The sequence below is a fragment of the Thamnophis sirtalis genome, unplaced genomic scaffold, assembly GCF_051295495.1.
Source record: "Thamnophis sirtalis isolate CommonGarterSnake01/CBP01778 unplaced genomic scaffold, rThaSir2_p1.2 scaffold_6, whole genome shotgun sequence".
NCBI lineage: Eukaryota > Metazoa > Chordata > Lepidosauria > Squamata > Natricidae > Thamnophis > Thamnophis sirtalis.
Window position 1 is genome coordinate 71,666,565 of NW_028261386.1, and position 12,894 is coordinate 71,679,458.

The 12,894-nt window shown below is 35.8% G+C and overlaps 1 protein-coding gene across 1 annotated transcript in view; it reads left to right on the top strand.

Annotated features, from left to right (window-relative positions):
• The window catches only part of WDR27 (WD repeat domain 27), a 68,822-nt gene that overhangs the window by 8,322 nt on the left and 47,606 nt on the right, over positions 1 to 12,894 (top strand). Inside the window, exons 8-17 of the mRNA XM_087718138.1 lie at positions 235 to 361; positions 2,042 to 2,145; positions 2,490 to 2,557; positions 4,100 to 4,233; positions 5,524 to 5,591; positions 7,456 to 7,534; positions 9,750 to 9,824; positions 10,059 to 10,165; positions 10,356 to 10,445; positions 12,661 to 12,782. Of these exons, the coding sequence (XP_087574264.1) occupies positions 235 to 361; positions 2,042 to 2,145; positions 2,490 to 2,557; positions 4,100 to 4,233; positions 5,524 to 5,591; positions 7,456 to 7,534; positions 9,750 to 9,824; positions 10,059 to 10,165; positions 10,356 to 10,445; positions 12,661 to 12,782 (974 nt within the window). The remainder of the gene's footprint in view (positions 1 to 234; positions 362 to 2,041; positions 2,146 to 2,489; positions 2,558 to 4,099; positions 4,234 to 5,523; positions 5,592 to 7,455; positions 7,535 to 9,749; positions 9,825 to 10,058; positions 10,166 to 10,355; positions 10,446 to 12,660; positions 12,783 to 12,894) is intronic.

The window sequence follows — 12,894 nt, forward strand, 5'->3', positions numbered from 1 at the left end:
ACAGCATGATGTGCTTTAGCCATATTTTTTCTCTCCAAAATTTAAACTAACCCGCATGTTGCTCCAAAATTACAAATGTTGTGTATCTTACTGTAAAATAATTGAAAATCTAACCACAGAAATTGTCCAATGAATCCACACTTAATGAAATGTATTAAGCTACACTCTATTGTAGTTTTCACTAAATATCTTTGTAATCTATTTCTGATATAATCATATCTCTGCATTTTCCAGATCAGAATATTTCCCAGGCATCTAATATAAGCAATATCGAAGAAGAAGATGCGGTTGAAACTACCTTTCCAATCCTTAGAATGGAACACTGTGATAATCCAGCAAATTTTGGTGATAAAGAATCTAGGTGAGTGGATTCTTTAACTAAAGTGCAGGCAATATAACAGAATAACAGAATTGGAACGGACCTTACAGGTCTTCTAGTCCTGTAAGGAGCCGAGGTGGCGCAGTGGTTAAATGCAGCACTGCAGGCTACTTCAGCTGACTGCAGTTCTGCAGTTCGGCTGTTCAAATCTCACCAGCTCAAGGTTGACTCAGCCTTCCATCCTTCCGAGGTGGGTAAAATGAGGACCCGGATTGTTGGGGGCAATATGCTGACTCTGTAAACCGCTTAGAGAGGGCTGAAAGCCCTATGAAGCGGTATATAAGTCTAACTGCTATTGCTATAGTCCAACTCCCTGCTGAAGCAGAAAATCCTATAGCATTTCAGACAAATGGTTGTCCAATCTCTTCTTGAAAACTTCCAGTGTTGGAGCACCCACAACTTCTGGAGGCAAGTCGTTCCACTGATTAATTGTTCTCAATGTCAGGAAATGTTTCCTTAGTTCTAGGTTGCTTCTCTCTTAGTTCTGGTTTCTATCCACTGCTTCTTGTACTGTCTTCAGGTCCTTTGGAGAATAGGTTGATTCTCTTCTTTCTGGCAGCCCCTCAAATATTGGAACATTTCTATCATGTCACCTCTAGTTCTTCGTTCATTAAACTAGACATTCGCAATTCCTGCAACTGTTTTTTATATTTTTTAATATGTATGTATGTATGTATGTATGTATGTATGTATGTATGTATGTATGTAACAAATATATAAAGTCACAACCCCTGGTATGCCCAAATATGGGAGGAAGGTCACTACTTCCATTCTCTGTCCATCGGCTCGTCATATATATATATATATATATATATATATATATATATATATATATATATATATATATATATATATATATATATATATATATATATATATATATATATATATATATATATATATATATATATATATATATGTATGTATGTTGTATTTGTGCTGATAAATAAATAAAGGGAGACTAGTATAGATCTATTTCAAGCTATTTAGCTCTCATCAGCTAGCCATACCCTTACTGGGATATATATGTATATGTATATGTATATGTGTGTGTATGTGTGTGTGTGTGTATATATATATATATATATATATATATATATATATATATATATATATATATATATATATATATATATATATATATATATATATATATATATATATATATATATATATATATATATATATATATATCTTTGTTACATTATAATATATAAAAATAATCAGATAGATGCATATAATATTTGTAATAGTTTAAATGTTACGTTAACTATTAAAGTTCTTGTATAGCGGGGATATTGTGATAATTAAATAATATAGAATGTTAATAAAAATGTGCACTTTATAAATCAGACAAATCAAAACAAAAATCTCATCTTGCATTTTGCAGTAAAGTAATATTATTGTTTGAATTGTATCTCATTTAGGCTTACAGCCTTCCTTTTCTGACCCCGCTGTGAATATTAATTTTAAGTAATTCCCTTGCAATGTTGAGCAGTTGTTAAAAAAAAAAGATTTAGATTTTTTTTGGAAGAAGACTAGAGATCTTAAGTGTTAGAAATTCTATCTGTGCGTAATTTCCAGTTCAAAAAGCCATGACATGTAAAAATACATTATTATATATGAGGCTTTTAAAAAAAAGTATGCTTTGTTTTAATGCAGATTTCCTGATGTGGGTACCCAGTATTTGTGGATTGGAAGCTCTACTGGTTTATTCATAATTAACAATGCAAACTTTGAGTTGGAAGCTGCTTTACATTACAAAGGTGGTATATATTTACTTACTAAAGATAATCCATACTCTTTTCCTCTCTTTTAATAAATAAATATTACTTTAATTTCATATATATGAAAGATTTTAATTTCTGTTTGCAGTGAGCGATAAATAGCAATAAACAATTTATTAAACATTTATTTGTTTCTTAATTTAATGCTTATTGCGTTAGAAAAATATTAATTTGTTTCCCTTCACAAAGATTGAAATTAAAATAATTTGTGTATTATTTCAAAACACATATAAGAAATGAAATGAACTCAGGATTTCATCATTGTTTTAGTGATTTTTTTTAATTTTTAATTTTGTTTTATTTATATATGACTGCATGTGAAGATTTCACTGGTCTTAGTATTCAGATTGCTGGATCCTGTGCTTTAACGAGGAAGGCAGTCAATGGTAAGGTGAGAAATTGATTTTAAAATATTCAATATAAGACAATCCCTTTTAATTTAAAAACTGCAAATTAACTTTATTTATTTATAGTGTTATATATATTGCTTCAAGTTCAAATGGTTTACAAGAACACATAATTAAAAAAAATATAATAAAATACATACATTTTACAATGAATAGATCATCCAACAATACAATATTCAACATACCTAAAGTTCTACAGCATCAGTTTGAGTCCAAGACTCTCAGTAATTCCATTACCTTAATTGAGTTTGTAGACTGGAGGGGCTAAAAGTAGAAATTGGCTATAGACTTTCCAACCTCTCTTCTCCTGTATTAATAAAGCCTTGCCTCGCATCATGATATCTGTCCATCAATGCTCTAATTCTCCTCTCCCAAATATGGTCCCTCCTGGCTACGCCAGCTGCCTCCCCCACTCAAGCTGCCTTTGAGACTCTCCACTGAGACATATCAATAAAGGAGAATACTCAGGGTTGAAATGAAGGCTCCTTGGTGTTCTCTGAGCTTGCTTGTTTTCTTGCAGGTGCTCCATTACCCCAACTAAGTAACATCATCAGGGCTAAAAGAAAGTAGGGTTAGAGATATCATCCTTTGACCAAAACAATAACATACACCTGTCATGGTTCCAAGTAACACCCCTGATGAAAAAAGACTCGATAATTCCATGATAAATACCCCGATAAGCCAAAGAGTCCCCCTAAGGGGGGAAAGAGGTGGTTAGGCTTTTGATTTTAACCCCCTGTGTTATTCTCATCACAGGTCATGATCTTCTGATGAGTGGGTGGGCAGCCTGTCAGACCTGGAAGCCATCTTTTGCATTGGGCCTTCGGGCCTGCCACATTTAATGCTGTGGGAAATTGGGAGGGGGGATTATGTGGAGTGTGAGAGATATAGTCAAAATAACATTCCTTTCTCAGAGAGTCAAGGACGTCTTGCCCTGCACCTGGAATGGTGTGACTGGGAGGCATCTCCAGTTGGGACGGTGCCTGATTGGACCATGTGATGGACATGTGGGTGCTAGGCAGGGACTTGAACTTTAGTTTGGGCGGGGAAAACCTGGAAGCTTTCAGATTCGGGTTTTCCCAGATATGCCAATATGACTTCTCTAATAAAATGGAACTTTGAGGAACTTCAACCCTTGGAGTCTTCTTTCGTTAGGGGTGTTACTTGGGGGGGTGTTACTTGGAACCCTGACCTTTAAAATAATTCCATATCCCCCAGCCTACAAGTAATGTACCCATTCCCCCAATATGTTCATCAACAACAATCTCTCCCACAGACCCTTTATATGTACCTTTCACCAAGATTTAGCTCTCCTTCTCCCTATTCTCACAGTACAAGAAAAGCCTATTCCTTTTTGGTCTGTGTCTCATATTCTTGGACCAAAGTTGTACCATTTTAACTTTTAACCCATCTTCCCAGATGGATGTTCAATGAGTAGAATTCCATTCCTTGAAACAAACCTCTTTATCAGGAAGGGATTTATTTGCGTTAAAGAAAAAAAAAGCTTTATGTCTGTCTTTCTGCAGGTTTTCTGTTTGCTAAGTTCTATGTTGGAGAACAAAATTGTTTTACTGGAAGTTAACGTTGCTGCTCTGTTGAGATGCCAACAGAATAGCCTCCTTTTAAGTGGAAGGGAGGAAGGCTTTTCTGCAGTTGCAAGGTAAAGGATCATTTCACTTAACCCCATTTAAAGTTCACTCCTTTTATTTATTGATTTTATTTCTGTCATTTTTACTTTTTTAATACAGTTTCTTTGTTTGAAAATGTTTTTGACAATTTCTAAATGTTCCCAAGTCACTGGAAGCCAGGCTGCATATAATTTAATAAATAATAGTAATAAGAGATTAGAATATTATTAGAACTAACTATTAGAATTAGAAGAATAGAGATAAAAGAATGTAAAGATAAATTTAATAACAATCAAATCAAACAAATAACAGTGGAAATGATTAAAAAGTGAGTGAAAAGGATTAAAAACTGGATATCTCCTGGAAAATTATAAATTTCTTTTCTTTATCATTATTAGCCTTGTATGCCATTACATATTTTGTTTTTCAGCTGTGAATAAATATTTGAAATGAGACTTTAGGCTTATCTCAGCCACATTTATGCAAATATATTGCTAACAGACAAGCATTTTGTATTTAGGTAACAAATTTTATTTAAAATATTGTAATAGAAAAAACATCTTTTTCACAGCTGTAGGATTGACAAATATGTCTTTTTATGAATGATATTTAGGTAGTCTTCATTTAGTGACTGCCTTGTTTAGCAAGTGTTCGCAGCATCAACACAGTGATGAAAACATACCTTTGCAACCAGTCCTTGCATTTACAACATTCATAAGTCTGTAATGCAAAGCTGAAGTAAGATCACTTAATAACACTTTGCTTAATAACCGTACTACCACCCCGAGTTGTGATCTCAAAACAAGTACTATGTGTAACAGTATTCTTAGTGTTTGGTGGAAAACAAGAAGTGGCATTTTAAATCACTGGATATATTTAACGTAGGTTATCTTCCATTTAGGCTTTCTAGTTGTAAAATTGTATAATTTAGATTGCAATATCCAAATAAGGTGAGTAACTGGTGGACAGGGATCTGAAGTTAAAAAAAAAAGTGAATTGCTAAAGATCACCTTGTCAATTTATGGCAGAAAGATTTTGTGATTTCATTGCTTATTCCTTCAGTGAATACCCTGCACTAGTTTAGTACATTTCTATCAAGTAAGATGTGGTTGCAAAAACAAATGAAATGGGAAAATCCTTTGTTTTGACTGTATTTTGAGCTGTTCATAGATCAGTAATATAGGTGATTGCAGTACCAGGAATCTATTATAATCTATAGTAAATTAACCATTTATCCTGAAAGTAATATCTCTAGTATTGCTCTTCTGTCAATTGTTCTGAGTATTAAATATATAATTATATCTTTTGATTTGTGGTTTTAGATGTCCTCTTCTTGTGACCTCTCCGTTGTACGCGAAGAAGGAAAAAGTCAAACTTGTAAATAAAACAGGTAAATTTGTTAAATTCTACAGTGATTAAATCCTTTGACTAATATATTGAAAAGTAACATCCCAAAGCAAAGATTGAGTAAAGGAAGAAATTAATTGAGGGCCATATGTCAGCTATATTTACCTTTTTCCATTTTATTCATTATTTTATATTCTGAGGTATTTACTCCTTATCCATCTGAAGTCACCACATGCCAAGGTATTTCTCAGATAGGTCCATAAATATTGACCCTTGTTGGTAAACATGTATTTGATGAGTCAAAACTTTCATATAACAACTGTTTCTTGTAAGAAAAGTTATTTGCATTAAGAGCCATAGTTGTCCTATGCAGCATTCCCAACTAATACCAGCCAGTTTTGGCATTATACCACAAATGCAACCAAAGGTTCAATTTACTCCAAACTTGCTCATTATCTTCTATCCAAACTTGTAATTAGTGGAATCCCTGGAAGCCAACTTACTCTTGTTCATATCTCATCACCTTAAGGATACATTCAGTACACTATTAGTATCAATGCTGCAGATCCGGGGTGTCAAATTCAATTTCATTGAGAGCTGCAACAGGGTTGTGTTTGACCTTGGGGGAGGGGTGGCTGGAGGGGGCCAGGGTGGGCATGGCCAGCTTGATGTCACTCATGTCAGGGCTGCCTGTGGAGGCCCAAGCTCTCTGCCAGGAAAAACGGGCTCCTAAGCTCTGATTTTGGCTATGACGCCCTCCTACAATCATCAGCCAGTGAAAACGGACCTCCGTTTTTGCTGGCAGAAGCACTGCGGACTGTTCCTTTGCTGTTTCCATGATGATCCCACAGGCCAGATCTAAGCACCCCATGAGTCAGGCCGTGAAGTGCTTAGATCTGGTCCATGAGGCCATCCTGGAAAAATGAAGGACCAGCCCACAGTGCCTCTGCCAGCAAAAACGGACCTTGGGAAGGCTGCTGGCATCCCTTTCAAGCTCCACTTTTGCTGGCAGAGGATTGCAGGAGACTGTTGCAGCTGAAAACAGAGCTCGGGAGCCTATTTTTACTGGCAGACAGCTTGGCACCTAATTCCTTCTGCATGCATCAACTCCTAAAATGTAGCAGAAAAACTCTCAAGGCATAAACTTTCTCCTGCCATTTTTATAATGTGGAATTTCTAACGCAGAGAAATAAGCAGAAAGCTATTTTAGGGGAAGCCAGCATAGCATCTCAGTGTTACTCTGTATTTTGTTATCATTTGCAGCTATGGAATCACAGATACACAGATAGAGAGCCCAGTTTCCCATATGAAATTTCCCATTCTTTTCAATGAAAATATATATACAAATAGATTTGAATATATTTTCTCCATTGAAATCAATGGAAAATATACAAAAAGTCCATGTACCAATCCTTATGCCTTTAGAATGTTACAGCTGAAATAGGTTTTTCAACTATCAAGTCCGGCCATGTCACTATAAGAATCCAGGTTAAAATACCTCTGGTGAACTGAAAGGAAACTTAGCTCATCATCAGCCATTGGTGAACTGCTCTTACACTACAAAATCCATTCTATTGTGTCTGATATCTTTTGATGTTACATATTGTTTGTCTTTAAAAGTCCATGGAAATATTTTTTTGAAATAATTTAAGATTATCTTAAAATGATGATTTAAAAACAGAATTAGTCTAACAAATGTAGTGGGAAGAAAGTTACATACCTTTTTTGTATCCATGTAACACTGGAATGAACAATATTAACAAATCAGAAGCTGTTTGTATTAGTTTGTATTACCTGATATATGTGGCTCAGGATACCCAAAGTATATTTTTAGTTTCTTTCTGTATATGTATTTCTTGATGCTTAGCTATGAAGTTTATATTAACTGTAGATGTTTCTTAATTTAGGTACAAAAAACCATATAAAAGACAAGCCATTGGTTTTTCATAACAAAATTAAATCATCAGGTTATACATCAGCACCACAGTGAGTGCAAATTACGCTGGTAAATTTAGTTTGTCGCTTTTAATGTTTTATGTGGTATTTTTATTAAATGAATGTAAACAGCCTAGACTTACCTGGGCAAGATGGGAGCCATAGAAGTTTTTATAAATAAATAAAATCAATTGTCTCTTTTAGTTACACAAAGATTTGGTACTGTATATTTAATGTAAAATGGGCTTAAGGATAAGGAATAAAGAGTTTAAAATACAAGTTTAATTTAATATAACCCTGCAGATGAATCCAACGTTTGTAATACTATCATTGCCTAAAATGATAAATTATTTGTATAATGACTCATTAGTAAAATTATAAATTTATTCATTTTGCCCACTTTTAATTTTGGAAGCTGAATCCAACTACCTAATCTGAAGCAACGTTTAATTATTTTTATAAAATTAAAGCTTGGATTCTGAGTTAAAACCATCAAAATTTTAAATTCTGTTTTGCAAATAGAGCAGTATTTGCATTTTAACCTATTTTTCTATTTTGCATATTTTATCTTGGATTTTTTAGTGGTGGTGTAGAGCAAAAATGAAATGTTTCCTGAACCACTTGATATCTTAATTAGATTTAAGATATCAAGAGGCATTGCTTGTATATTTAGAAGCTTATTCTTAAATCACAAAGGATAAAAGTGTTAAACATTCTAATTGTGATTCTGTTACTGCTAATCCTCCCTCCTTTGTTAAATAGAAGTAGTTGTGTGTCAGTCAAAACATATCGAAAATTCATTCCTACAAGGCATAAGTTATCTAGACTGCCGTCTCTTATCAAGTTTGCCTTTCCTCCATGTTCTGATAGGACTGGTTTGCTTCAGGTCTTATCACTTAAGTAACTTCATCTAGTGGGACCCAGAAATGGCTTTCTTTGTCATTGCAACTGCTCTTTGGAATAACATCTCCTTGGAGATCTGCCTAGACCTTGACCATCCTTAAGTGTTCCCTAAAAAATTGGGATTTTTTTTCATGCCTTGGGTAGAGATAGAAGAAAAGACTCTGGACATTGCTAGCTATGTGGACAAATGTTTTTGTTCCCTGACAGCGGCTATTCTGCTTTGTACTATGTTGTTGTTTTTTATTCTGCTCAGAGTCACTTGGAGTGAGGGCAGCCTAGATATGAGTGGGAGAGGGAGAGTTATTTAGAATTGGACAGCCCATGAATTGTATGTATGTATTGGCAAAACTGTTAAAATATTTACACTTACTTTCAAATTTTTGTTATTGTACAACAGGGGTGTCAAACTTAAGGCTTGTGGGCCAGATCCGGCTTGCAATGTGATCAGATTCAGCCTGCAGGGCTGTCCTGGAAAATGTAAAGGGGCCAGCCAATGTCACTTAAGGCCTGGTCTACTCAATGCAAAGAGGAAACATAGGACCAGCATGGCTTCAGCCCGATCTTCCCAATACAAGAGAAAACATTCAGCAGTTTGGGGAATGGCGTCAAGTTGGCCACACCCAGTGAGTGGTGTCAAGTTGGCCAGGCCCACCCAGTCAGCCACACCAACCCAGCTCTCCGAGGTCAACCACAGCCCTGATGCGGCCCTCAATGAAATTGAGTTGTGACACCCCTGTTGTACAACATATAACACAGTGGTGGGTTGCAGGAGGTATGCCCCGATATGGGCGTACCGGAGCCTACCCGGAGCACCGGGTACTGTTCTGGTATGGTGCTCTGGAGGGCCCCCCCGCGCTCCTTACCTGTCTTTAAAATCTTTGGCACTTCTGCGCACGGCGCGTATAGCGCCTGCACGATGCTCCGCCAAGCAGCTGGAGCGTTGCGGAGGCTCACCGAGGTGGCGTTGGACAGTAAGATGCATGCACGCGCTGCATGCGTGCTGCGCACATCCATGTGAACGACGCCAGGTCCATTCCAACTGTACCGGTTGAAACGGGATCCGGAACCCACCACTGATATAACAGGACTGTAATTGTTGATATAGATAGTAGTAGTTAACTAATTTTTTTTTAAAAATCCTAGTTTTATACATGTAATTTTATCCAAGCATCATATTGAATTCACCCATGCAGTTAATGAGTGCTTTTTTATGAAAATAAAATTATATTAGAAGAAAGAATTGATAATTGATCAGAGGATAGAGCAGATATTAATTGTTCCTTCTTTTATATTTGCTTGAGCATTTTTTTTTTCTGATGCTGGGATTTTTTGGGTAATAGAGCCTTTTTCCCCCCTGTTGTAGCATGCTCATGTTCTCCCCAAATTCCAAAGTAAAACACAACAGGTTGACATCGGAATGCAAGAGGAGTTGGAGACGGTAAGCAGTATAATTGTTAAAAGAATACAAAAACATGTTTAATACCAAAAGCATTATCCTGCAATAATAGTGTAACACAACCAAGCAAAATGTTAAATTTATTTCAACAATTTATCATTTGTGGTATATCTGCCACAATTTAAAATTGGTAGTATAAAAAGAAATGCTAAAACTCCTTTATTCTTGCTTCACTAATTGCTCTTTTCCCTTTTTAAATTTGTTTTATTATTGAAGAAGAAATAAGGAAGACTATCCACTTGGAAAATCTCCTCCAACCGAAAGTGTGAGGCAAATTACTGTAACTGATAAACCAACTCCCATATGCTGTATTCAGTATTCAGGTATGGGGGGGATATGACAACTATTTGTGGTTTATTAATATTAATAGTTAATTGATGTAACACTTGGAAACCTTAAAGCTAACCAGTTCTATGTTTACACATGGCCAACTCTGGCCTGGGAATCTGTCTCTCTTTATTTTTTGGCATTTTTTATTTATGCTAGATTAATTTGCTGTTCTCGTTGTTCTAGGAAATGGAGAATTATTGGCTTGTGGTTTAGCTGACAAAACATTGCTGGCATTCAAATCAAACCTTATAGGAGAACCAACTGTTTATTCAGGTACACTATATTTTAGATTTTTCTATTCTTAGCTATTCTTATTTCTTTGTCCTCTGTTCCAATATGATAAAAACAAAATCGAAGTTCCAAATAATAGGAAAGATATGGCCAGAAGATATTCAACAAATCTTGCATTTATGAAAACAATAGTAAAATAGAAAAAAAATCACTTAACAACTGGGACAGATCTGGTTTAGAAGCTGGCCAAGTGAGAATACCTAGCTAATCTTCACTTAATATGTATAAGAGCCAGTAATGGAAACATATTATACAGGTCACTAAGATTGATAATTCCCCTTTATTTTACATTAATTAAAGGCATAGGGATAACATTACCCAGTCTTGGCTCCCTCATTTTAAGGACACATATTTCACTGTTTAGTTCTGACAGTAGAATTGTATCCATGGCTGGCAGCTCCAAAAGGAAATGTTTTTTCCCCCTAGGGAAAGTAAGTTTTCCCTTTATTCCAAAAATTATTAGAGTTTTTAAAAAGTGAGGCTTGTACCATTTATTCTTAGCTGACAGAGGTTTCTTATGGTTAAAATGGAGAATTTTTCTATTAAAAATGGAATCAATAAAATATAATTGCTAGGCACTAGGGGACAGCCTCGGATCTTTAAGTATATTAACATTAGTAATTTCAACTAAATGTATGTGAAGTTACAAACATTGGATGTGCCACCAGGATTTTATTTATATCTTTTTTTACAATATGTCCAATTCACCTGGAGCAGGAATGGGCAACATATGGGCTGCATAAGGACCATAGCTCCTTTTTTTGCAGCTCTTCGTGTTCACTGAAATTGTGCCACTTAAGTTTATCAGAAAAGAACCTGTAAATGGAAATACAGGGTAGTCCTCAATTTATAGGATAAGGAGAATGACTTTAAAAAATACATTTTTAAGCAGTGCAGTCATTAAGTGAGGCATCATGTGGACTGTTCCCAATTTTATAGTCTTTTTGCCATGGTTATTAAGCAAACCATCCACAATTATTAAACAAGACACCATGTGACTATGACTTGTGACCCTCTGCTGGCTTTATCATCACTTTGCTTGTCAAACATTGGCTGCAAAGGTCACATATGACAAACATATGACTGCAGATGCTGCAACTCAGTGGTGGGTTCCTACCAGTTCGACCTGGTTGGGCTGACCCGGTAATGGTTTGGCGGTCTGGGTCACTGGAACTGGCAGTGACCCAGGTCTGCCACACCCCTCAACCGGTTCTCCGGGTGGTGCCATAGGTGGCACCATCTTGTTTCTCAGTTTTGCGCATGTGCAGAACAATTTTAATTGCAATGCGCATGCGCATGCAGTGTGCATCAAGTGTGCATGAGCTCACAGCCGCCACACGAGCGAACCGGCAGTAGTGCCCACCCCTGCTGCAATTGTTACAGATTACCAAGAGTTGGCTCATAGCAATGTGACTGTGGGGAACACAGTCATAAGTTGCAGGTAACCAGTTGCAAGTAACTTTTTTCAGTGCCATTATAACTTGAATAGTCACTAATTGAATGGTTGTTAAGTGAATATTACCTGTACAGTTTTCCACTGACTTTAGTTGGTGAACAAAACAGACATCTGTAAATTCTAGGCTTCATACTTAGAAAAGGGGGGAAAAAACAAATAACTACCTAAACCTACCTAACATCATTTTTACTTTATCCACTGTATTCCCTGGCTGCCCATCTCCCCCCCACCCCCAAAATGCATTACAAAATGTATGTTTCCTATCCTGGACATTGAAAATTATCTGCCCAGAATTAAACCCCTAGCTCTGTACATGTTTATTTTTCTTTTAAAAAGTTTGCTTTTCAAGTCCCCCTGTTTGAAATGTGGTCTATGAAAATAAAATTTAAAAAAGCATCAAGTTGGGTACTGATATTATTTGATCATCCTAGTTGCCATTTGATATTTGTCCTCATTGCCCCACAGATAGCCTTGTTAGGAAGTCTCTATGTGAATTTATGAGTATGCACAAGGGAACATCAGTATTTCTGTATAAAAATACTTTGGATTGTATCCAGGAGTGTAATTGCTAGATACTCTTTTTTGGTGCTTCAGAACATTCTACAGTTTCAGAGAGAGGCGAGGAAAAGAATAGTGCAATATCCTGTTTTTCCAACAGAAGTATAGCTGATTAATATGAGATTTTACTTTGTGATTTCTGAAGAATTTATGATCATTTTTAAATGCATTTATTTTTATTAGGACACGATGGCGCCATTACCTCAGTAGGTTGGAGCCATGACAACAATTGGCTTGTTTCATCTTCTGAAGACAGAACATTAAAGATCTGGTCAGTTAGCAGCGCAGAACCTGCTTTATGTCTGGTAATTAAGCTTTTTAAGTGAAATAGATTTGGGATACTCTGTATTCCCTTTGACTACCAAAATCATATTAATCGCATAGAATTGGAATATTAATTGGAACATTAATACCTTA